Consider the following 25,725-nt stretch of genomic DNA (forward strand, 5'->3'; position numbering starts at 1 on the left):
CCTTACAAAAAGTTTATTTTTTGTGTGAGTTAAAAATATACCCTCACTAATACTAAATTATTTGCAAGGGCCACAATTAGCCTTCGCAAATAATCATTAAATTATTAATTTTCTTTGGAGATAAGAGTTATTTTAAAATTCCAAAAATATAATGATTGGTGAAACATAAAGTGATAGGAAATTTGTATTCAAAATTACGCCTATTAAAATTCATAATATCTTGTTTTTCATCTCTGGTTTTCAATTAGGCCACCAACTTATAGATGGTTTGCTCAAATTCTTTGAAACCTTTGGACTCAGCTTGACTTTGAACTTCTAATTTATCCATCATTTTCTATCTGTGTAATTAACCTCTACAAGAACTACATGATCACTTCTTTGGAAAGTTGCATGAACTAGACTACAGAGAAAATGTAATTTACATATCCACAACACATATAGCAATTAGTGAATGCCAATCACTCAATACTGGGAAATAATATAAACAAAAAAAAAAAAGAAAAAAAAAAGCCCAGTTTTAAAATCAGTACAAGGCAATTAAGTGGTGAGAATTGGAGGCAGTAATTTAGACTTGGATCCAAGAACTTTAGCCTTTGTGTCTGGGGAGAATTCTGTCTCAGGTAGCACTTTAACCTCTCCTTTTTTAGTGATATGAATGGGATAACTGAGCAAATGACCTGGCAAGTCATGGTTCAAGCTCAGACAGAATAAAAATAGATAGTATAATCACATATTAAACTCAATGGGGTTAATGAGAGCATTATATACTAGGGTAATAACCTTAGAGAATTAAGAAAGAGAGCAAGAGAGATAACTGCCCGTACCTTGTCTGTGACTAAATTTCTATTTCAATAAGCATCCTTAGTATTATGCACATGGATAACTAATCTAGATGAAGCCAAATACGGTGATGGAGTGAGGCTGTAAGCCTTTGAAATCACTCGATTATCATATTCTCAACACCACTCCTTCTCCAATCTATATCATCATCCTCATTTTCTTCTTGCAGCACATTTGCATTACAATGTAAATTGTCTTCTTCTTGGTATGGCTCTTCTTCATCTGATGGCATTTCATAAAGGTTTCATGGTTTGGTTTCAATCAAAACATTCCATGTGGGATCTTTTATTCCGTCAACATAGTAAACTTGAGTTGCTTGACTTGCTAATACAAATGGCTCTACAGTTTTCAACTTTCGTGATGTATTAACAGTAGTGGTTCCGTGCCGATCTCTCTTATAACCAATTCCTTCACGAGATACATCATACCAATCACATTTAAACAACACAACTTTGTTCCCTTCAGTATATTGAAGTTCAACAATGTCTGTTAGTTGTCCATAATAAGGCACATTGCAACTTTGATCCTCCCCTCTCACCATAACTCCATTATTTTATGTTCTTTTACTTTCATCACATTGATTTGTATGAAATCTAAACCCATTAACATTGTAACCACGATAAAAAACAACCCTTTTCTCAGGACCCCGAGCTAATGAAAGCATATGCCCATCAACTTGCCTTGTATTATATAAGTCGATGATCTACAATAAAACCTAAATAAGGTTAAACTCAAGTTGTAGTAATTAAAATATAAACAAACATACATTTTCAAAATAAACTACTATCTTACTCTTTTTTCGAACCACGCAATAAATTCTTGTTTATGCACCCTGTCAATGTCAAGAACATCTGCATTTGTAAGAATGTTCTTATGTTCTCTGCACACAGTTAAATATGCTAATCAGTTTTAATATCATATCATGAGAATATCAAAAAAGTAATTTTTGTGAAGATCATCTTACTCAACAAATCGGTTAGCGTCGACACAATTTTGAAGAACATAAAATGTTGCTGCATTGTGAAGATCATCATTCAACTCACACCTTATTGCTTTCCCTAAATGTCGTCCAGGTGTTGAGAATATGGACAATTGAGAGGTATTTGCACATGCGGAAGTACCTCCATCATAATTTCGCTTTACCCGATTAAATTTGGTTTCTATTCCATGTAAATAGCGAGAACAAAATGTTAGACATTCATCTGCTAAATACTTTTCTGCAATAGACCCTTCTGCGTGTGCCTTATTACGGACATAATTCTTAAGCTTGCGCAAATACCTATATTTGAAGGCATAATATGAAATTTTATCAAAAATAAAATACTAGTGTGCAATTGTAATTTAGATTATAATGAAATTTTGTAAACTTTACCTCTCAACTGGATACATCCATCTGTATTGCACTGGACCTGCAACTTTAGCTTCCCAAGATAGGTGAATGGCCAAGTGAACCATTACATCAAAGAAAGAAGGTGGAAAAATTTGTTCTAATTTATAGAGGGTTATTGCAATTTGGGTTTCAAGACGATCCAAATCATCCACTCGTAACACTTTAGAACACAATTCTTTTGAAAAAGTTACTTAACTCAGTCAAAGCATCAGATACGTTTTTAGGTAAAAAGTCACGCACTGCAAGTGGGAGTAATCTTTCTAGGAAAACATGACAATCATGAGTCTTCATACCAGAAATTTTTCTCTCCTCAATATTCACACATCGAGATAAATTTGCAGAATAGCCATCTGGAAATTTAAGATTTTTTAGCCATAAGCATATGGCCCTTTTCTCATCATTTGACAGTGTATAGCAAGCTGGAGGTAGCTCTATCTTTCCATTAACCTCTATGGGGTGGAGCGTATGTCGTATACCCATTTCTTTTAGATCAAGACGAGTGCTTAAAGAATCCTTCGTCTTATCTTTAATATTCATAATTGTCCCAATCACACTGTCAAATATATTTTTTTCAACATGCATCACATCCAAATTGTGACGTAACAAAAGTGTTCTCCAATATGGCAATTCAAAAAAAATGCTATGCTTCTTCCAATTATGAAACTTCCCATGCCCTTCTAGAAATTGCTTTTTCTGGCGTTTCCCAAATATAATTGGCTTTAATGGACGAATTTGTTTTAACACATCATCACCAGATAACCGTTTGGGTGCTGTCTTCCTTTCTTTTTTACCATTAAATTGTGACTTCTTATTACGCCATTTGTGGTCTAACGCCAAAAAACGGCAATGTCCCATATAACATATCTTATATCCATTTCGTAACCTGTAATGGGTAGTTTCATTATGACAACAAGGACACGCCAAATTTCCCTTTGTACTCCAACCAGAAATAACAGCATATGCAGGAAAGTCATGGATAGTCCACAACACTGCTGCTCTCATCTGAAAGTTCTCATTTGTTGAAGCATCATATGTACACACCCCATCTTCCCACAATTCTTTCAGCTCATCAATCAACGGCCTCAAGAATACATCAATGTCATTCCCAGGACCCTTTGGACCTGGTATAAGTAATGACATCAATGAGTAAGGCTCCTTCATGCACATCCAAGGGGGAAGATTATATGGAAATAAGATAAAAGGTCAGACACTGTATTTAATACTCATATTTCCAAATGGGTTAAACCCATCTGTAGCTAGTCCAAGCCTAACATTACAAGGATCCATTGCGAATGACTCATGAATTTGGTCAAATTTTTTCCAAGCTTCACAATCTGCTAGATGTCGTAACACTCCATCATTAACACGTTTTTCATGGTGCCATTTCATATCCGCAGCAGTTTTTGTTGACATAAACAATTGTTGTAGCCTTGATTTAAGTGGAAAATACCGCAAAACCTTCCATGGTACCTTTTTATTTTTTCCTTTACCACCCTTATTTGGCTGCCATCTTGACAGTTTACAAACTGGACATTGAGTTGCTTCTGAATACTCCTTATAATAAAGTGCACAATCATCTTTGCACACATTTATCTTCTCATAATGAAGGCCTAGATCGTTGACAATCTTTTTTGCCTCATAGTTCGAGCTAGGTAGTCTCTCACACATAGGAAATGCATCCTTTAACAACTCCATCAACATACTAAAGGACTTGTTGCTCCATGATGATATGCACTTTATGTGCAATAACTTGACTATGAAGGACAAGCTTGAATACTTTTCACAATCTGGATACAAAGGCTATTTAACCTCTTCCAACAATCTATAAAATTTCTTTGCATCTCCATTTGGCTCTTGTGGTTCATTTTCACTTGATTCCTTGCCACACACCACTTGTGGATAAGCATCCTTGATCATATCAAACATATCACCATATAACATACCATCATCATCATCACCTTCCACTTCACTATCACCTTCCTCTTCACTATCACCTTCCCCATGAAGGTACCAAGTAGTATAATCTCTCCTTATACCCCTAAATAAAAGATGATATTGGACCTCATCCCGAGTCCTACGATACCTGTTGCTACAATCAATACACGGACAGTTGATTATCATATCTCCATCTGTTGAATGTTTAAATGCATACTCAAGAAAGTTTTCAACTCCATTAATATACTCAATGCAAGATCTAGTAGGAAGATGCATCCAAGATTTATCAACTGTCATTTTATCTACACCATTTAAAGCATTGTAAAAAAAAAAAGTTATATCTACGAGTAATGCTAAATAGTTTTTCTTTTTGAGTAAATACATGTAATTGGTGTAACAATCTGTAGTGAATCTATGTATAAATAATGGTACTCTAATCATGACAATCATTATTATAAAAAATTATAAATAATTGTGTATAGTTATTATTATTACTTAAAAAAAATTATAGTAATAACTTATTGTAGTTCAGATTTAAGTATTTTTGTTTTCTCCGTGTATCACATTTAATACCAAACCCCACACACACCCACACAGAGAGTGAAGGAGCTTAAGCTCGTAGCTTTTTCTTGCTTGTCATGTCTGCTCTGGGATACAAATGTCATGTACAGTAATTGACATGCCAGCAGCTTACTTTTTCTCACACAAATTCCCAACACCCATTTCAACCATTAACTTAATATTCAAGTCAACGGTTTATAGGAGAGTAAAAACTGAGCACTGAAGACTAATTTCAGTGTGTGGGCTGTGGGCTGTGTCACGTGTGGCATAAATATAATAACACAAAATTGAATCAACGGTAATAAATTTGTAACTTCAAAATATCAACCCAATCTAACGGTGACAATTCTCCATTATCTCAAATGGCTCTCTTCACTCTCCTGACTCTCTTCACTTTTCACTTCGGACTCAATCTCAGAGTTTAGATTGAATGCTCCTGTCCGTGGTCATGGGACTCAGTCTCAGTTCTCTACTTGCCTCTCTCAAACTCTCACAGTCTCAATCCTCAAACCAATGCTCCAAATCCAAACCCTAGCCGCCTCCAATGCCATAGCCCACTCCCCTCTTCGCCTCCAATGTCTAGCTGCTGCCGCCGCTGTCCACTCCTCTCTCCGTAGCTACCGCCGGTGTCAGTACTACTCTGTTTCTCCGATCTTAGTTTTTTGTTAGTGTCGTTGGTTTCATACTTTCATTTGTTATGGAAATCCAAAGTTAAAATCAGGTAAACCCAAAGATTTATAATATGAAACCCTAACCCCTTCCTTCTTGGTTTCATTATAGGCAGACACGGAGGAGAGGAGAAATAGTCCGTCCACTGCTGCCTCTTCACCGCCGCTCGATCACTACCGCCTCTTTTCTGCTGCCTCTTGAAGATTAGCCAACTTAGATCGGTTTTAGATTTCTTGTTCTAATTAAATATGTCTTTTTCCATGTTCTTGATCTGTTGTTGTTGTTCTAATTAATTTTTTTTTAAAAAATTTTAGATTGTGTTACCATTACACTTGGGAGAGAGAAATGAGCTCGGTTGAGAAGGGAAAGAGTGAAGAAAAAGGAAAGGAGCTGATTTTTGGGGTCTGCTCTCCCAAAAATGACTTCGTACTTAATTTGTTTGTACTGGAGATGCTCTTATTATTTTTTTCTCAATATCTAATTTATGGTTTATATTTTATTTTTAATGGGTTTTGTATATGGTTATAGGATTTTTGAATAAACTTTCAGGAGTTTCCTAAAATATTTCCTACTCTGAGTTTTATTTATTTTTTATTTTTCTCTTTACCGCTATTTTCCATAATTTTTTCACTCTTTGCCGCTGTAGTTGCACGATTTTCCTGGCCCAAATTCGATTGATCAGGTCCTGACCCAAAACGCAACCCACAATAAATATTTGTAGAGGATGGGTTAAAGAACTTGGCCTCAGTGTGTCTATTCGGTCTGATGCATGGGCAATATGGTTGCAGAAAATAAAGACATGAAAATGGATCTCTCCCGTATAAGTTTATTTCTTTAGTTCCTCATACAGAAATTTTCGTCCCCCTCTTTAAGGGACTCCACTACATTATATAGTTCCCTTCTCTCATCTCAACCCTACACTTGTTGACTATCTAAGCACATACTTGAGTGGCTATCCCATCAGACGCCTTCATCTCTCCCCATGTGAGTTGCAGAGGCCAAGGCGGTACTGTTCAGGGGTCATTTCCTCATTAATGCGGCCAAGAGGGTGGTTGGGGCGCAATTAATGTGGTGGTAGCTCTCCATGGGATATTTTGGATTTTATTCATTTTATATGTTGGGAGGACGAACCGAAGTGGCTGGGGAGAGTTCCTCGTCTGGGCTTCGTGATGTCCGAGGAGGAGTTACTCCTCGGACAGGTTTCCTTGGCGTTTATGGGATTGAGTAATGCTTCATACGTGGTTTCTCTTCGGACAGGACGCTCCTCGGACGGGCCTGAATTTGGAATAGCCCATTATTTCTGGGCCGGGCCCCACATTAGCCCCTCAAAACTTCGGTTTCTATCTCCCTCCGAGGAGGAAAAGACGGGGTTTTGATATTTTGGGAGAGGGTGGAAATAAAGAGAGCGTGTGGCGCGCGTGCGGACCGTTACTTCTGACGCGCTGCAATTTACGAGGCGCGGCCATTAACTTCTGAAGGCGTTATGTTCCCTCATCCAACGGTGTGGCGTAGATCGAACGGCTATCGTTTTTTCCCGTATTTTTAGGCAGGAGCGATCTTTTCTCTCTCCTCCTGGCTATATAAGACGTCATAGGGGTTCAGTTTCTTCTTTTATCTGCATTTCACAAACCTTAGAGGCTTCCAGAGAACTCCATCGAACCCCAGAGATACACGAACACTTGCGACCGTTACGCCATCGTAGCCGTTTTTGTGAAGCGTTTCGTCCACGAGAGATTCCCAGGCGCCTCATTGAACGTTTTGTGAAGGTACCAGTACATTTCGTTCATCTTGCTGTTTCAATTTCCTCCTCGGACTCTACTTTTTTTTTCTGAGTCTTTACTTTTGTTCCTCGGTTCAGTCCAGATGGGTAGATTTGAGAAATTAGTTAACACCCCTGCCGCTATGGAAGCCTTTAGGGCTAAATATCACATTCCCCCGGGGGTTGGGCTGCGGTACTGTCCTCTTGAAGGAATATTGACAGATAGGCGTGCGGGAGAAGTCGTTATCCCCATGATTGCCTTCATAGAGGGAGGGATGACACTTCCCATGCGTAGGATTACAAGGGAGTACTTGTTCAACCATAGGTTGACGCCGTACCAGTGTGCCCCGAATATGTTCAAGATACTAGGCTGTGTAGATGTCTTAAACGAGCGGATGAATCTAGGCCTTACTTGGCACGATGTGGCTTATCTGTACGAATGTCACCGCCTCGGGGATGAGGGGTATTATCTTAAATCCCGGAGCGAGGACGTTAGGTTGATCTCTTGTCTCCCAATATCCAATAAGACAGTGAAGAATGATTTCCTTATTGCTTCTGGGGAGTGGTTCGACGGTATTCATTGTCCAACTCGGGTAGGAAACCCAGGTGCGGCGTTTCTAGGATCGGTCCCTTTTGGGATAGGATTTAGCATTGAGGGGTTACACTTTTTGCTTTCTTTATAACTGGAAGATTTCGTGGACTAATCCCCTTTTCCTTGATTGTTTGCAGATAAAATTCACGTCGCCCCTCGGCTAAACTTTGTGAACGTGCCAGCGCTGAACTACCTTCTTAGGTCGGAGATCTACGTTTCCGAGGACGGGCAGTTGCGTGCTGCCCATCTGGTTCTGGGCTATCAACCCCTGAGCAGCTCTTTCCAGGCTATCGGTCACGCCATAAGGGCTGGTAGTCCGAGGTTGTCTCGGATTGACGTGTCCAGGGACGGGCTCCTAGCTGAACACGATCTGCCACCAGTTGTGTTGCCCGGTGTTAGAGATCCCTACTTGGCAGAGCAGCTACCTCAGCCAAACGAGCCTGGTGCTGCCGCTCAGGTCGAAGAGGAAGCTGAATCATCTCGTCTTTCCCTTAAGGCAGAAATAGACGAGTTTTATTTTGAGGAGGAAGTTCAACAGACCCCCCTGGTGGAATTTTCTGATCCCAAAGGAGAGCGGGACCGACATTCTGCAGTTGGTGTTCCTTCCATCGTTCTCTCTCGGACGATACTTCGGACGAGGAGGTAGAGCCCATAGCAGAAAAGGGAAAAACTCTAAAGGAGCTGATGGCCTCCCGAGGGAAAGGCCGGTTGCCGAAAGGACAGTCCTCGAAGGCACCAACTCCACCACAGGGCAAGACCCTCCCTCCTGTGGTTCCTACGGACACCTCAGACCTTGGCCTTAAGGTTAATCCGAACTTAAAGAAGAAAAGGCCGGCCGACACTCCTGAGGAGGGCGAGGTGGTTGCCCAACCGACCAAGCAGCAAAAAAACCACTCGCGCGCCAAGGAGCAGAAGGGGAAACTCCTCGGAGAGTCGAGACGAGGAGACTCTTGCGGATGTACGTGCTACCCCGCGTGTATGGGGCCCCAGATTGGAGCTGGATGGGGTGGCCATTCCCTACAATGCTTCGATCCGAGAGTACAATCGAGGCCGGGTGGGCTACGTGGCCGAGGCCTTAGAGCAGCCCCTACTCCTTCCTCGGGATATGGAGGCTTATAGGCGGTTCTCTCAGCCCGAGATCTTCCTATCCCTTAAAAGGGATCTCGCGATGGTAAGTAATCCTTTTACTGTTTCATTAATTTCTTTGACCTTAGATTACAGCAATCTTGTTTCGTTTGTAGATTACCCAGCAGGTGTTCGTGGCTGAGGAATTTTGCCGTGGTAATAGTAGTCGGGCTGAGGTCGAGAACCAGGCGCGAGCGGAGGTGGAGAAAACCTTGGGGTCCCTCCAGCACGATTACACTGAACTTATGGACAAGTTCAAGGAGTCGGAGAACCGGCGCAAGTCTGCAGAGGCTGGTTTGAAGAGTGCTGAGGCCCAGGCGGAGGACCAGCGCAAGGAGCTGTTCTCGACCCAGATTAACCTTGCCACCGAGAAACAGGCAGTGCAGGATCTCAAAACCGCTCTGCAAAGGGTCGAGGATGAGCTGCGACGGGCCAAAGAGGAGGCCCAACTGATCCGAGAAGCCACAGAGGCTGAGAAGAGTGCCGCACGCCAGCTCGGGGCCGAAGAGACGGAGGCCAGGCTATCCGAGGAAATCCCCGAGGTATGCCGGGAGTATTGCGATATCTCATGGTCTCGTGCCCTCGACGCTGCAGGAGTTCCTGCTGACTCGGCGCTGAGACTGCCCGAGAGCATCTTCTATCCTAAAGAGATCCGAGCGCATCCTGATGGTGTTCAAGCTGCCTCTGAGCAGGATCTGGCGACGCCTGATGCTGTCCTTGTGCCCAATATGGCGGATGATCCCGTCGCAGACTCTACCATCGAGGTTCCGCCTCCTCAGCCCGAGCAGAAAGGAGATCCTCCTGCTGAGGCTTAGCCTTCTAGGCTTTTGATCTTTGTACTCTTTCCTTTTTTGACCGAGAGTCGTCCAATTTTCTCGCTCTTTTGTAAGGACCTCTCCTTCTAATGTACTCGGAATATTAATATAAAATGTTCGTTTTGCTTACTATGGATGCACGTCAGTAGCGCTCTTCTTTAAACATTTGCAACTATGTAGATACAGATAAACGGTCAAGATAAAAATGGGTTTTTGGGCTGCGCATCTGAGGGTTGCGATGGTGCCAGACTGCGCGCACGTATTAAAATGGTTCCCTTTAAGTAATGATCTCCCAATCTACCATAAGCAATAATTTCCCCCAAGTCTGTGGCCCGAGGAGCCATGCAGGACTTAGGTTCTGTTTAGAGCTATGAATAGTTGTCTTAAGTATTAATTTCCCCTTAGTCTGTGGTCCGTGGAGCCATGCAGGACTAGGTTCTGTTTAAAACTTATATTAGTAATAATTTCCCCCAAGTCTGTGGTCCGAGGAGCCATGCAGGACTTGGGTTCTGTTTAAAACTATGGATAGTTGCCTTAAGTATTAATTTCCCCTTAGTCTGTGGTCCGTGGAGCCATGCAGGACTAGGTTCTGTTTAAAACTTATATTAGTAATAATTTCCCCCAAGTCTGTGGTCCGAGGAGCCATGCAGGACTTGGGTTCTGTTTAAAACTATGGATAGTTGCCTTAAGTATTAATTTCCCCTTAGTCTGTGGTCCGTGGAGCCATGCAGGACTAGGTTCTGTTTAAAACTTATATTAGTAATAATTTCCCCCAAGTCTGTGGTCCGAGGAGCCATGCAGGACTTGGGTTCTGTTTAAAACTATGAATAGTTGTCAGTAGCCCAGCAAGCAGCGGATAATCATGAAAGAAAACGTGTGCTAAGCCATTCTCATTAATAATAATATCTTCTGAGGTTATTTACATTCCATGGTCGAGGTACAGCTTTTTCATCTAAATCTTCTAGGTAATAGGCGTCTATTTCGGCCACGGATGTGACACGGTATGGTCCCTCCCAATTGGGCCCCAACTTGCCCCAAGAGGGGTTCTTTGCGCTGCCAAGAATCTTCCTCATTACGAGATCACCTGGCCCCAGAGGCCGTGGTTTGACGTTAGCATCATACCCTTGTCTCAGCTTCTGGTGATAATAGGCCACATGAATCATCGCTTTTTCCCTTCTTTCTTCGGCTAGGTCCAGACTCCGTTCCAATAACTCGTCGTTATCGCTTGGGGTAAACGATCTAGACCTCAGTGTGGGAAAGTTGTTCTCAATCGGGAGCACGGCCTCAGCCCCGTAAGTCATCGAGAAGGGGGTCTCACCGGTCGATCGTCGCGGCGTCGTCCGATAAGTCCATAAGACATGGGGGAGTTCTTCTACCCATCTCCCCTTCGCCTCGTCCAACCTCTTCTTCAGTCCGTTCACTATGACCTTGTTCACGGCTTCGACCTGCCCATTTCCCTGAGGGTAGGCGGGGGTGGAATATCGGTTGATGATTCCAAACTCGCGGCAATACTCCCTAAAGTTTTTACTGTCGAACTGCAGACCATTGTCGGAAATGAGTGTACGCGGGGTCCCGAAGCGGGTGATGATGTTCTTCCAGATGAATTTTTGGGCGTCCACGTCCCTAATGTTGGCCAATGGTTCAGCCTCCACCCATTTAGTGAAGTAGTCCGTTCCGACTATTATGTATCGCTTGTTCCCTGCGGCCTTGGGGAAGGGTCCAACTAGATCAAGGCCCCATTGTGCGAACGGCCATGGACTCGAGAGGGGGTTGAGAACTCCTCCGGGTTGGTGGATATTCGGGGCGAATCTTTGGCACTGATCGCACTTCTTAGCGTATTCTTGGGCCTCTCTCTGCATGTTCGGCCACCAGTACCCCTGGGTAAGTGCCCTGTGCGCCAGCGATCTCCCTCCGGTATGACTTCCACAAATCCCCTCGTGTAACTCCTCAAGCAGAGATTCGGATTCTTCCGGGTGTACGCAGAGTAGGTACGGTCCAGAATAGGAGCGCCGATATAGTTTGTGGTCCTCTGACAGCCAAAACCGAGGAGCATTCCTTCGTATCTTCTCGGCTTCCAATTTCTCTTCCGGCAAGACGTCGTTTTGAAGGAAGTTCTTTATGGGATCTATCCAGCTGTGACTCTTTCTGATCTGATGGACTCTGGTAGGGCCTCTACTGATGGGACTTGCCTGGGCTAGATCTTCAACCAGGATAACTCGCGGCAGATTATGTGCCGAGGACGTGGCGAGAGTGGCCAGCGAGTCCGCATGGGTGTTGCCACTCCTGGAAATGTGTGTCAGATTGAAGGACTCAAAATTCATCTGCAGCCGCTTGACTTGTCCCAGATACTCTTGCATCCTAGTATCCCGGGCTTCCAGCTCACCCATCACCTGTCCGACTACCAGTCTGGAGTTCGAGAACGCTTCTATCATTTTTCCGCCCAACCTTTGAACCATCGTCATCCCTTGAAGTAAGGCTTCGTATTCGGCTTCGTTGTTCGTAGCCGAGAATCCGAGCCTTAATGATTTTTCAATGGCAGCACCGTCCGGGGATATTAAAACTATCCCAACTCCTGACCCTCTCTGATTGGCTGCGCCATCTACGTAGATCTTCCAATTCGTGTTTCTCCCTGTTGAGATCGCACCAACCGACTTCCCATCCATGTCCCTCTTCTCGGTTATTGTTTCTATGGAGGGCTCAGCAAACTCCGCTACCAAGTCTGCGAGGACCTGCCCTTTGATGGAGGATCTGGGCATATATTTTATATCAAAGGCTCCCAAGAGCGCACTCCACATGGCGATTCTTCCTGTATAGTCAGCGCTTCGAAGCACTGCTCGGAGGGGAAGCTGAGTCAGAACGATGACCGTGTGCGCCTGAAAGTAATGAGGAAGTTTTCGGGTTGCATGCACTATTGCCAGAATTGCCTTTTCTAAAGGTAGGTATCGCACCTCGGCCTCATGTAGTGATTTGCTCACATAGTACACCGGTCGCTGCACCCCATTATCATCCCGTATTAGTACCAGGCTTACAGCGTGGGGAGCTACGGCGATGTAGGCAAACAGCACCTCATCTGCCTCAGGGCTGGACATGATGGGTGGTCGGGACAGGTAGTCTTTAAGTTGCTGGAAAGCCTGAACGCAATCCTCCGACCATGCAAACTCTTTCCACTTGTTTATCAGGAGGTAGAAAGGCCGACATCGATCCGCAGATCTCGATATGAACCGGTTCAATGCCGCAATCATACCAGTGAGCTTCTATGCCGCATCCACCAATCGATCAATTCGGGGTAGGGGGAATGGGTCCTTTGGGCATGCCTTGTTCAGGTCCGTGAAGTCTACGCAGACCCTCCATTTCCCTGTCTTCTTCTTTACCACCACCGTGTTTGCCAACCACTCTGGGTAAAAGACCTCTTTGATAGCCCCCGCTCTTTTTAGCTTTGCCACTTCGTCTTTTACGGCACTAGCATGTTCCTTTGAAGGGCGTCGGGGTGGCTGCTTCTTCGGAGTGGAAGAGGGGTTGACGTTCAGGTGGTGACAAATAAGGCTGGGATCGACGCCCGGGGCGTCGTAGGCTTCCCATGCGAACACGTCGACATTTTCTCTAAGAAATCTGACCAGTTCCTCCTTTTCTTGAGAGGGCAATTCCGAGCCGACCAGAAAGAACTTCTCCGGGTCGTCGTTGACAACGATTTTATCTAAACTTTCACACCCTATCTCCTCGGCCAGTTCGTCGTCTTGCTCTGCCGAGGCGGCTGATTGCTATAAACTTTCAGGGGCCGAGGACTCGGCATGGGGCCGATGTAAGACGGCGGCCACCATACACTGCCTGGACACGGCCTGATCTCCTCGGATCTCTTCCACTTGTCCTTTGGATGGGTATTTCACCTTCTGATGAAGTGTGGAGGTTACGGCTTCCAGGGCGTGGATCCATGGCCTGGCGACTATCGCGGTGTAGGGTGAGTAAACGTCGACGACGATAAAATTCACTTCCACCACCTCCGTCCTAGTCTGTATGGGTAGTCGGATTTTTCCTTTTGGCGTAACCATTCTTCCCTCGAAGCTAAGAAGGGGGGAGTCATAAACTGTCAAATCTTCTAGCTTCAGGTTCAGCCCCTTGTATAGATCAGGGTACATTATCTCTACTGCACTTCCCGAATCCACCAACACCCTTTTCACATCAAAGCCCCCAATCCTCAGAGTGACCACCAAGGCATCATCGTGAGGTTGAATAGTTCCTCTCTTATCCTCATCCGAGAACCCCAGTATCAAAGAGCTTCCCTTTTTTGACCTTTTGTGTTCCCTCTGCCTGCTCCCGGAGGGGAGCCGATCAACAGCTAACACCCTGGGGATGGGTGGTCCCGTTCTTCCTGGTGCAGCGAAGATGACATGTATCGTCCCGGTGGGTGGTCTTAAGGTCACGTCCTTTCGAGGTTCTTGTGTTGCTTGGCCGGTGTGGCCGTTCGATGGGTGCAGCAGGTGACGTAACTTTCCTTCTCAGACCAACTGATCCAGATGTTTCCACAGATTCCTGCAGTCCTCGGTAGTGTGCCCATAGTCTTGATGATAGTGGCAGTACAGGTTCTAGTTACGTTTGGAAGGTTCTCCAGCCATCTTTCCCGGCCACCTGAAATAGGGTTCATCTCTTACTTTCTCCAGTACCTGTTGTACGGGCTCTCTGAATATGGCATTCACTGTTTGCGGGTTACTCTGCCCAGCCTGTCGCGAAAAATCTCTCCTCGGCTGATCATGATTGTGCCGTTCCGACCTGAAATCATTTGCTTTGGGGTGGATAACCTTCTTCTTCCCCCTCCCTTGCAGCTGATCTTCCTCCACTCTTTTGTACTTGTCTATCCTATCCCTCAACTGATCAACGTTGGCAACCGGTTTGCCAGTGAGGGATTTCCTTAAGCCATGGTCGGTGGGGAGGCCGCTTTTGAATGTGCTGATAGCGACAGCATCGTGGTTATCATCCAGGTCATTATATACTTCCCAGTATCTATCGGAGTATGCTTTCAGAGTCTCTCCCTCGTGCATGGACAAGGACAATAGCGAACCGAGGGGCCTGGGGACTCTGGTGTTAGTGATAAAGCGAGAGCAGAAATCCCGAGTGAGCTGCTTGTAAGAGCTTATGGAATTTGTCTTCAGGCCGTTGAACCATCTCATCGCCATTGATCCCAAGCTGGACGGGAAGATTTTACACATAAGGGCCTCATTTTGCGAGTAAATCGCCATCTTTTGGTTAAATTGACTCACATGCTCTACCGGGTCTGATCGACCGCTATAGATGGCGAACGCCGGTTGGTTGAACCGTCGAGGCAGCTCAGCCCCTTCAATTCTATACGTGAAGGGGGACCTTGAAACCTGATCTAACGCCTTCTTCATGGCGTCGTTTCCCGAACCCTTACTAGATGGGCTCTCATACTTCCGCACAAGGCGTAGTTCCTTTTCGTAGGTAAAGGTTTCACTTGGGGGGGTCCTTGACCTCCGTCGGTAACTCACATCCTCCGCATTAGAGGACTTGTCTGAGTCTGAAGGAGATCGCCTTTGCTGTGCTCGTCGTAGCTTCCTCTTCAGATCATCTATCTCTCGCTGCATGGCCTGGTGACTATTTCGCTTCTGGGACACGTGACTACCTATCTGAGTGTGACTCTGGCTTGTCCGGATAGTATGCACACTTCCCTCACGATTTCCCCTGCGGCCTGGGTTGACGGGATTATTTTGCCTCTGGGACTCGGCGGGTTGTGTCTGTTGGGAGTTAGCCTGGTGAGGATTCTCCTGGTGCGGACCTAGTCCTGCCATGCTTGACCGTTGTGCTAGCTGATGCTCTAGTTCTCCCCACAGACGGCGCCAATTGTAGTTGCACGATTTTCCTGGCCCAAATTCGATTGATCAGGTCCTGGCCCAAAGCGCAACCCACAATAAATATTTGTAGAGGATGGGTCAAAGAACTTGGCCTCAGCGTGTCTATTCGGTCTGATGCATGGGCAATATGGTTGCAGAAAATAAAGACATGAAAATGGATCTCTCCCGTATAAGTTTATTTCTTTAGTTCCTCATACAGAAATTTTCGTCCCCCTCTTTAAGGGACTCCACTACATTATATAGTTCCCTTCTCTCATCTCAACCCTACACTTGTTGACTATCTAAGCACATACTTGAGTGGCTGTCCCATCAGACGCCTTCATCTCTCTCCATGTGAGTTGCAGAGGCCAAGGCGGTATTGTTCAGGGGTCATTTCCTCATTAATGCGGCCAAGAGGGTGGTTGGGGCGCAATTAATGTGGTGGTAGCTCTCCATGGGATATTTTGGATTTTATTCATTTTATATGTTGGGAGGACGAACCGAAGTGGCTGGGGAGAGTTCCTCGTCTGGGCTTTGTGATGTCCGAGGAGGAGTTACTCCTCGGACAGGTTTCCTTGGCGTTTATGGGATTGAGTAATGCTTCATACGTGGTTTCTCTTCGGACAGGACGCTCCTCGGACGGGCCTGAATTTGGAATAGCCCATTATTTCTGGGCCGGGCCCCACAGCCGCTATTTCCCATAATTTTTTCACTCTTTTGCCGCTACTTTCTGCTAAAATTTCCCGCACAAAACCTGCTATATATTTCTTGTTTTTTCTACACCTCTAGTTCATCACAAAGAGGCTAGAGAACAAAACCAAATACAAGGGTACTAGGTATTGATTTATCCCCTCTAGTTTTATTCTTTGTGCCTTTAATTTATATATCTCCCTCTCTATTCCTAATTTTATATTTCTGTTTTCTATTAGCAGATTTGCTCAATCTATTATAGCTTTTGGTGATCCATCAATCAAAGGTATACATCTAGATTTATGTTTTACTATCTATATAAATAAGACCTACTTTAACTTTGAATAAACTAATGTTAAAGGATGACTAGCTTTACAGAATTAATCTTAAGAATTGATGTGATAGAATAGTTCGTTTGGTTTATTTTATAGGAATATAATTTTTTGAATCCAGTGATATCTTTTCCTATTGTAATATAATGAATTTCTTTCTGTTTCAATTTATCAATGTGATAGGATGATAAGCATGTATTTAGTTTTGAAAAAATTGAGTTATATTTTTTTTTTTCACAATAATGTCATTGAAGTAAAAGCTTTGTGGGTTAGGTAGAGTTGTGTTTCATGTGTAATTTCACATTAATATTCATAATTGCTAGTGTTCTTTATTTTTTGTGACCGCATTAACAAATTTATATTCTACTTTCATTGTGTTGTTTACAAGTGTTAGTTTTTCTAATAGTAGGTAGGCATGGCAAGGAAAGTTAAGAGGAAAGGTAAAGGCATTAGTGAGTCTCAAGACTCTCAACTACAAGAAACTCAGTCAACTAGGCCTTCCTTTTATCATAATGAAGTTTCTGAGCAGGAGCTCTCACAAACTCTACGTCCATCATCTGAGCCTCAAACTGATGAAGGAGCACATCAGGCCTCTAATTCCCCTTTAATAGGTAGTATTACATTATATACCTTTTTTTTTTTTATCGCATTTACTTAAACAATTGACATAATTCTAGATAATTATGTCAATAAGTATATGTTCTTTATCAAATTTTTATTATTATTTGTTTTATCAATAGGTACTAATGTTGGATCAAAAAAGAGGGGTCGAGGAAAGACTAAAGGCATCAATGCTGGAGATGGTGAAATAGAGGTTGAGATTTATGATGGCAAGTGAGTGACTTATTGCTATGTTGGTTTATTGAAATTAATTATGGTATTATAGTTATATGATATTGTTAACATGTTTGATTTATATTTTCAGAATTATTACACCAAAAGCCACTCGAGAGATTACCATTCTTTTTCACCAAAAGCTTAATGGAGCTTGGACAACCTTTACAGAATACCCAAATTCTGAGCTAGAGACTTTATATGCTCGATACAGAGCTCAACGCTTTAAGCATAAGCAGCCTGATGAGGAAGTCAAGAAGGCATTTATAGAATCAGTGAAACAACACTATTCTGATTGGATGTTTCGCATTAGAAATCCTATTTTTCAGAAGTACGAAGTGAAAGAAGATCGTTACAAGAATGGTCCGTCCTTCATTCCTACACCTTTTTGGAAAGAGATGGTGGATAAATGGATGATGGGAGATTGGGGGGTGAGTATAAATGAAATACAAGGCATAAATTCTCTCACTCTCTCTCTCTCACCATTATTTGTTAATATTTTCATAGAAACTAATGTTTTATTGTATGAATTATGCATGTAGGAGACAAGTTTGAAAAATAAGGGCAACAGAAATAAGTCTAAAATTTTCTCCATTACAGGTTTTGTACCAATGGCCAAGTACAGATATGAAATGGTATATTATACTATCATCAAATAGTTTTACATTTTATTGTGTATTTATATAGTTTAATAACTTTACCAATGTTTTTTATTCTTTTAAATATTGCAGTATCTTGAGACGGGCTCTGAGCCTAGCCCCATTGATTGCTTTAAGAAATTTCATACAAAAAAGGATGGCAAAAAATGGGCAACTGATCATGCTAAGACATTATATGTATGCAACTTATACCAAAGTTTTAATTTTGTTATCAACTTTAGTTTTTTTGTTGTTTTGATTATCCATGTGGTTTTTATTTATGTGTAGGAAAAAATGGATGCCATAAAGGCCCAAGCTGTTTCTGAAGGTACTAAGACAAATGATTATCAGATCTTTCGTGAAGTGGTTGGTGAACCAAGTCATGGTCATGTTCTTGGCATGGGAATAGGTATTAAGGCTAAGGATGTGTACGGCTTAACTTCATCTGGTAAAGGATGTAGCAAACGTTGTAGAGAAGATTTTACAAAAGAAAAAGAAGATTTGGAGGCTCGTCTTAGAGAGGAAATGGATTCCAAACTTGCAAAAGTTGTGGAGAAGCTTGAGGAGAAGTTTGCTCAAAAGTTGCAGTCAATGGGCATACTACAACAATCTGACATAGATCCAGCTACCACGGTACAATTTCAAACTTATGCTTTTGTCTCTTTGATCTTCTACAACTTTCTATTGGTTTGATGTGATTTACAGCTTGCATCTATTATAATATTTTATTATTTTATATTTAGTTTTGATAAATGATAATAGGACTATTATGACATTATCTATTGTTTTGAGTTTTGACAACTGTGTATAGGTTTTGTACTTAATTTTGTATATCATGTTTTTTGTGGTTTACATTTTTCATAATTGTTATATTATTTTAATTTATATTTGATTTTGATAGTAGTTTAAGTAATCAAATTTAGTTATTGTTATAGTTAAATTCAAAAAAAAAAAAAAAAAGTTACTTTGAGCAGATTGGGATACTAGAATTCATTTCAATTGTTTCATTTTAACTTATGTTTAATGTTTTTTATTTTTTATTTATTTTTTAGAATGGTACTAGCGGAGATGAAGAGGACAACTCAAACAATAACATAGAGGTTGAAAACAACTTGGAGAGTGACTCAGAGGAAGACTAATATAGATCTTGTCATAGAATAGTTGTTTAAGTTTAAAACAAAGTTGAATTTCAGGATTTCTTTGTATTTTTTATATTTTAAAGTTTGAAATGAATTTTTATCTGTTGATGGATCAATTTATTGTAACATGGTAGTTAAACAAAAATGATATAAAATAAATTAAAAATAAATAATAAAATATTTTAAAAATTATATAAAATATTACCATCGATGATGTAAAAATTTGGTCATAAATAACTTTATAGTGATGACAAAGTCTCTCGCAATTAATAGAATAGTGACATCCCTACCCTATCGCTAAAAATAAGTTGCGAGGGGTTAAAAGTCCTCACAAATAAATTCTAGCGATAATATTGTGAGGGTATAAATGTCCTCACAAATAGTTAGTAACGACAACGGCTTTTTCTCGCTAAAAATAAGTTGCGAGGGTATAACTATCCCTACAAATATTTATTAATGACAACTGCTTTTCCTCGTTAAAAATAAGCTACGAGGGGTTAAAAATCCTCACAAATAAATTTTAGCGATGCCATTATTGCGAGGGTATAAATGTTCTCACAAGTAGTTATTAACGACGACTACATTCCCTCATTAAAGATAAGTTGCGAGGGGTTAAAAGCTTTCACAAATAAATTTTAGCGATGCTATTATTGCGAGGGTATAAATGTCCTCACAAATAGTTATTAACGACAGCTGCTTCCCCTCGTTAAAAATAAGTTACAAGGGGTTAAAAGCCATCACAAATAAATTTTAGCAATGCTATTATTTGTCACTAAAAAGTATGTCGTCAATTTGGAATTTGCAAATAACTAATTGCGAGGGTATAAGGGTCCTCACAAATAGTTGTTAACGATGACTGTTTCCCCTCGCTAAAAATAAGTCGTCGACTTTTCTCGTCGTTTGGTAATATATTTGTGAGGGCGAATTTGTTCAGTAGTGACAGTAGATTGCCCTCATAAATTATTTATTTGCGAAGGTATGGTCGCAAAATCTCTTTTAGTGACAAGTGTAAATACGACGGCCTTCGAGGGCCATATGCCCTCGCTAATAACCTTTTGCGACGATATTTGAATTTTTGCGAGGGCATATGGTCCTCGCTAGTAGACTCTTTTCTTGTAGTGAGCCTTGGTGTTAATGTGTCCTACACTACTCAAATCCGTTCCTTTGGATATTTATGTTTTAACTTGAAATTCTATTTTTTTTTTTTTTTGTCACTGATTTATGTATAGTTCTTGATAGACTCTTTTTTTTTTTTTTTTTAAAGATACATTTTATTTTTTCAGAAAAATAAAGTATTAAAATTAACCAAACATGCACCTTAAGCAATTAAAATTCACTTTTTATGAGGTTAATAATAAAGAATTAAAAAAATAAAATAAACTCTGTAAGGACCAAAGGATCTAGCGGCCCAGGCCCACTTAGAATAGTGGCTAGATTAGTTCAACCGTGTCCCAAAACAAAGAATTTGTAAGAGAGAGAACCAGACAACCAAAGGGGGGATTCGCCCGAGGACAAAATCAAGGAAGAAAAGGCCAATTGTATTAGATAGGTGAACCAATTTATCCTTACAAGCTTGTCCGAGGAGGCCACAATTACATAGGAATTATTACTGTTCACTATGTTTTCTCTAAGTGTTCTTATCGTTTCTTCTCTGTATCTTGGTACTTGTGTCTCTCTCCCTTTCTGTAAAACCCCCATTTTTCTTATATACTTTTCCTTCTCTCATATCTCAACCATCCATCCTTACCTAACATACCTCTCATCATGACACTTGTTTCTTTCTGTATCTGAAGAAGGTGGCGGAAAGAATCTGCTTAGCTGTGACTTACACTATTCAGGTCATTTTCTCATCAACGCAGCTAATAAAACTATTGCCCACCATTAAATGCGGAGACAACAGGCTACTTCAAACTAGAAATTTCCCCTATGATCATGGATTCTCTCTCCTCATACCCTTCTCTCCACTTGGAACATCTTAGAATCCTATTACTCATCCCTTCCCCTCCTTGGGTCCGTGGTCCGTAGCATCTCAACACCAACACTGCAACTCTTCAACTTCGTCCTCGGTCCTCAGGCACCCACAAACTCCATGTTTTCGTTCTATACATTCAAATCAAGTTTGGGCCTATGCATAAAGTGGGGTGTTTCCAATATTAGTCAAGCAATCAAATTCATCATTTTTTACCATCTTACTTCTAGTTTTAAAATAAAAAGTAAGGTTCAACTTTTATTTAAAAGAAGTAATTAGACAATACTTTGAAAATATTGTACTCCCAAGATATTTTTTAATATTCTTATTTTAAAAAGAGAAGCAAGAAATCTAAAAAATAAGATGGTGTATATCTCATGCTATGTAGCGGATATAAGACCCCTTCTCTCCGGAATGGGGTCCTACTCCTTTCATAAGAAGTGAACTTCTAGGCTTAATTCTGTTATTTGTCTATTTAATTAGACCCATTAATTTATTCATCAACTATTGCCAAAGTGAATGAACGGGAGATATCTGGGTCTAGATCTAATCAAAAGACTCAAGCCCCTTTGAATTTATTTAATTACTTGATACTTTATCATTAGTATTTTTTTCTTGATAATTCTATAATTAAAGGAAGGGGGATTTGAATCCTAAAAATTTCGATAGTTGAGCTATAAGGTTCTTGCATTTTTTGTTAGATAATTCAATAGTTAGTGAGGGAGGATTTGATCTTAGATATCTCTGGTAGACACATTGGGAGATATTAGTACAACAAAAAGATTTTTGGCACCATTAGTTGTAAAGAGTCTAAAAGACCAATTATCTAATTTTAGCTAGTTCATCAGCCAGGCTAACAGCACAAAAGAATTTGTTTAATCATTTTAATCTACCATCTTTATACCTTTTAGATGAATTAAGGACACAATTCTTTTTATTATAGTGACCGTTTGGGTAGAGCTGAAACTTGCGTTTCAGCTCTACGTTTTCCTGCTTTTTTTTTTTTTTTTTTTTTCTCTGCATGTGAACAGTAAAAGCACTATACAGGAGACAAAAATTCTATTCACACACTGTTTATGTACTGTTCATGCACTGTTCATATTCATAGGTTCCACGACATTATTCACATATTTAAAAATTATTTTGCTACAGTGTTTTCAGTTTTCAGTTTCAGCAACAATAAGCTCAATCCAAACGGACCCTATATGTTAAAAAGGGGGGAGGTTTGGAGGCCATTCATGCGATATCTACTCTAAGATAGGTTGAATATATTATATGTAATTTTAGATGAAGATGAAGCCTAGGATGCAATCTGAGGAACAAGAAAGAAAATTGGTTCTTGACTTTGAAGACACCTCGTGTATTTGACATTTGTTGTTGAAGGTGTTAATTCAAGCATAAGGTGGGACTATATCAGTATATATACGACAGGATTTCCAACTTTAATAATTTATGAAGCTTTGCAGATCATGTTAGTGGATACTGCTATTAGGCACACCGGCTCCAAGAGTGATATATTTGAACCTATAACACGCTTATAAAATTTTTGATGATGGACTCATGCTTATTTCAAGGTTTTATTTTTTGTCAAAGAAACGAATATCCACCAAAAAAAAAAAAAAAAAAAAAAGAAGTGAAATTGGATGTATTTGGAGTTTGAGTTTTGTGTGAGTGTTTATGTGCCATCTTTGTGACTTTTCTATTTTAGTTAGTGAAACTTTCTCCTTGATGCCACTTGTGGACTTAGGCCTAAGGCCAAACCACGAAAATCTTCGTTTATATGTGATTGTTTATTCTGTTTTCTATTTCTTTTTTTCATAACCCTACTATTATAAATGGGATATACTTGAGAAAAATAGATGTCAAAGCTTTTGCTATATCAAATCTTCCTAAAGAAAAATTGTCTAAAATGACTTTGGAAGTGAATTGACTTTCATATATAAGTGTTTCACATATCACTCCATATCCATTTTGTTTCCAACATTTTGCTTTCTTTTTGGAAGTTGTTTACATCACATGAGATGAATATACTTTGCAATCTTTTAGATGAACTATCTTCTCAAATTTAGATGATCAAAGGGGCGTTTTCCATCTTGCTGTTACAATACCATCACCATGCCAAGGGACAAAAAGCCCCTCAAAAACATTGTAGGGAAAGAAACAAGTTGGAATCATTTGGTTTCACCAGAATCACAAATAATCAAACACATTGCTCTTTAAGGAGCTTACATTCCCAGATTGCATCTGTCTTACAATTACAGCAAAGTTAAAAAACCACAAACTTTTGACATTTCAAACACAAACGCATTAGTAAGAAATATAAACGGTGAACTCCAACTTCGTCTCCACCCCATCAGTTTCATGCTGCTGATTGGCCTGATCCGTGTAGGTCTTAACTGTGGCAAATCCCTTTGCATTAACATACTTTCCAGTCCCACCCATGATAGCTAATTGAGACTCTGACACACCAGTCCTATGTACCCCAAAGAAGCTAAGACTATCAGCATAATGCCCACTCTCAAACATAGCAGTAAAAGCCATGGTCTGACTAGTGCCATCCTCTGAGCTCACCACATAGAACCCTTGTGCCTTTCCAAGCAATCCTGACCTGAGCTCATTCCCCTCAGTTAGCTCATCATCAAATACTGTCATAGTGCCAAACATGAGCTTTAGCATGTCAGAGCCTGATGGGAGTTGACCCCCATTAACTACTGGAACATTTGCACCATTGTTTTGTAACACAGGCGAAGTAGCGCCACCAAGGCCAGTAAGGAATGGAAAGTTGTTGTTATCGTTATTTTGAGGTCCATTATTGCTGACTGGGAGGACTGCCCCATTGGGCTTTGCAAATGGGAGTTGACCATTGAGAGCCGGGCTATTAACTATTCCTGTCATGGCTTGGGCTGAGGGCTTTGTCCCACCTAGTATGTCATGCAAGAAAAATATTAAGGTATGGGAGGAATCAGCATTGGCACCAGTGGTAGTGGTTGCAGCTGAATTAGGTGTAGTCACTGGGGCTACATTGGTGACTGGTGGGACAATTGCATTGGTTGATTCTGGTGGCAATTCGTCGAGGCTTTGAGTTGAGTTAGCAGATAAAATGGTGAGGGTGAGGAACAAAAGGTAGGCTATGGCCTTGGTTGTGCTAGAGAGGGATTTGTGGGTTTCCATTTGAAGTGCTTGGTAAGGAATGAGAGATAAGAGAGTTTTGAGAAGATTGTGTTTGGTATTGTGGTGATGGATTGGAAGTAAGGCAAGTGTGCTTATATATAGTTTGAGGTTCCAAATTGGAGTTGATGGGATGGAGTTGGTGATGCATCTTTTGGTTTGACACCATTTGTTTGGGTTGAACAATGGTTTAGGTACCTAAGGAGATGCAAATAATTGCTTGACTTGCACCCACACAGCACTTGCAACTTCAAAAAGGATTCCCTAAGCCGGAATAATGTTCATTCAAAGACAGAGAAGTTGATTATCTTACAAGTTAAAAGCAGTTGGCATTAGAAAATTTCTAGTGGCCTTTTTAGTATGACATAGCAGTTTTTTTTTATGAAGTGTATGCATAACCATTTTTGTTCTGGTTAAGGATTGAAGTGTATAGCTTGAGCTTTGAAATTGGAGTTGATGAGATGGAGTTGGTGCATTGGGTCAGACCCTAGATTTTTATATATTTGACCAAGAGAAAAAGTGTTGAAACTTAAAAAGTGGATGAAAAGAATGATTTGGCTAGAACAAGGTTTAGGTCACCTAATAATAAGACATTCCATAATATTTGTTTGACTTGCACCCACTATGCTTGTGACAGCAAAAATGAGTTTCCAGAGCTCAAATAAGCTCATTTCAAATATTGCGGATGATCTGCCTTAACCGAGAGGCTAGCATTAGGAATGTTTGCCCTCATAATTTTTTCATCTTTTGTTCCTCCATGTTATGGATGATGGAGTGGTAACCAGTACATCACGAATTACCTTCTAAATTTTTTATTAAAATATTGAAGTGAACATCTTGGGCATTCCTGAATTCAGTTGTAAACAATAAACATAGGATCTAGTGAGTTCAATTGGTTAAGGGGAAAATTCACCTTTGATTTTTTTTTTTTTTTTTGGTATCAATAAAAGAGCATTAGTATTGGTGGTGCTAAAAAGTCATATTACTATTTTTAGCACTACCAATACTAAAAAGCATGCTGTAATGGTGGTGCTATAGTTGAAATTTTTTAGCTTCTTGTTACAGTGGTATCAATAAAAGAGCATTAGTATTGGTGGTGCTAAAAAGTCATATTACTATTTTTAGCACTACCAATACTAAAAAGCATGCTGTAATGGTGGTGCTATAGTTGAAATTTTTTAGCTTCTTGTTACAGTGCACAACTATAAAAAAATTTATTTTATTACACTTCCACGCTCTCTTTCTCCCTTGCACGCTCATCTTCTTCCTCTCTTTTTTTTCTTCTTTCTCTCTTGCACGCTGTTTTCTTCTTCTTCTTCTTCTTTTCTTTTCTTTTCTTTTTTTTTTTTTTTTTTAAAATTTCTTTTGCCTCTTTCTCCCATGCACGCTATTTTTCAGCTAATGACTCCCAGCTCTCTTCACTTTTTAG

General features: G+C 40.8%; 5 protein-coding genes and 1 long non-coding RNA gene across 7 annotated transcripts; 2 read left to right on the plus strand and 4 right to left on the minus strand.

Annotated features, from left to right (window-relative positions):
• Positions 1-1,785: 1,785 nt before the first annotated feature.
• LOC115954834 lies at positions 1,786-3,041 on the minus strand. Its single transcript, XM_031072790.1, has 2 exons — positions 2,213-3,041; positions 1,786-2,119 (listed from the first exon to the last, which is right to left on the minus strand). The coding sequence occupies exons 1-2, from the start codon at positions 2,293-2,295 to the stop codon at positions 1,801-1,803; spliced, it is 402 nt and encodes a 133-aa protein (XP_030928650.1). The 5' UTR covers positions 2,296-3,041; the 3' UTR covers positions 1,786-1,800.
• LOC115957126 lies at positions 2,393-3,925 on the minus strand. Its single transcript, XM_031075352.1, has 2 exons — positions 3,454-3,925; positions 2,393-3,351 (listed from the first exon to the last, which is right to left on the minus strand). Exons 1-2 carry the CDS (start codon positions 3,923-3,925, stop codon positions 2,393-2,395), a joined length of 1,431 nt encoding a protein of 476 aa, XP_030931212.1.
• LOC115954478 lies at positions 3,836-4,462 on the minus strand. The gene has a single exon (XM_031072337.1). The coding sequence runs from the start codon at positions 4,460-4,462 to the stop codon at positions 4,031-4,033; it is 432 nt and encodes a 143-aa protein (XP_030928197.1). The 3' UTR covers positions 3,836-4,030.
• A 653-nt stretch (positions 4,463-5,115) lies between these two features.
• On the plus strand, positions 5,116-5,956 carry LOC115958475. Its single transcript, XR_004084543.1, has 2 exons — positions 5,116-5,354; positions 5,507-5,956. It is a non-coding gene; the product is annotated as an uncharacterized LOC115958475 (long non-coding RNA).
• Positions 5,957-17,322: 11,366 nt separating this feature from the next.
• LOC115954592 lies at positions 17,323-19,233 on the plus strand. Of its 2 annotated transcripts, XM_031072500.1 has the most exons (6): positions 17,323-17,382; positions 17,554-17,813; positions 17,925-18,017; positions 18,114-18,218; positions 18,309-18,653; positions 19,073-19,233. In XM_031072500.1, exons 1-6 carry the CDS (start codon positions 17,373-17,375, stop codon positions 19,157-19,159), a joined length of 900 nt encoding a protein of 299 aa, XP_030928360.1. In that variant the 5' UTR covers positions 17,323-17,372; the 3' UTR covers positions 19,160-19,233. The 2 variants fall into 2 exon arrangements, with proteins under 2 accessions (XP_030928360.1, XP_030928359.1); XM_031072499.1 differs by lacking the exon at positions 17,323-17,382 and having other exon boundaries at positions 17,408-17,813.
• A 4,202-nt stretch (positions 19,234-23,435) lies between these two features.
• LOC115955143 (dirigent protein 25-like) lies at positions 23,436-24,299 on the minus strand. Its single transcript, XM_031073199.1, has one exon. The coding sequence runs from the start codon at positions 24,297-24,299 to the stop codon at positions 23,436-23,438; it is 864 nt and encodes a 287-aa protein (XP_030929059.1).
• Positions 24,300-25,725: the final 1,426 nt, after the last annotated feature.

The sequence above is a fragment of the Quercus lobata genome, chromosome 8 (assembly GCF_001633185.2).
Source record: "Quercus lobata isolate SW786 chromosome 8, ValleyOak3.0 Primary Assembly, whole genome shotgun sequence".
Taxonomy (NCBI): Eukaryota; Viridiplantae; Streptophyta; class Magnoliopsida; order Fagales; family Fagaceae; genus Quercus; species Quercus lobata.

Coding starts and splice junctions, on each gene's coding strand:
- LOC115954834 (XM_031072790.1), bottom strand. CDS start 2,295: ATGGTTCACTTGGCCATTCACCTATCTTGGGAAGCTAAAGTTGCAGGT. Junction 2,120..2,212: donor TGGATGTATCCAGTTGAGAG/GTAAAGTTTACA, acceptor CTTCAAATATAG/GTATTTGCGCAAGCTTAAGA.
- LOC115957126 (XM_031075352.1), bottom strand. CDS start 3,925: ATGGAGTTGTTAAAGGATGCATTTCCTATGTGTGAGAGACTACCTAGC. Junction 3,352..3,453: donor TAACCCATTTGGAAATATGA/GTATTAAATACA, acceptor TACTTATACCAG/GTCCAAAGGGTCCTGGGAAT.
- LOC115954478 (XM_031072337.1), bottom strand. CDS start 4,462: ATGACAGTTGATAAATCTTGGATGCATCTTCCTACTAGATCTTGCATT.
- LOC115954592 (XM_031072499.1), top strand. CDS start 17,439: ATGATATTGTTAACATGTTTGATTTATATTTTCAGAATTATTACACCA. Junction 18,219..18,308: donor ATCATGCTAAGACATTATAT/GTATGCAACTTA, acceptor ATTTATGTGTAG/GAAAAAATGGATGCCATAAA. Junction 18,654..19,072: donor ACATAGATCCAGCTACCACG/GTACAATTTCAA, acceptor TTTATTTTTTAG/AATGGTACTAGCGGAGATGA.
- LOC115955143 (XM_031073199.1), bottom strand. CDS start 24,299: ATGGAAACCCACAAATCCCTCTCTAGCACAACCAAGGCCATAGCCTAC.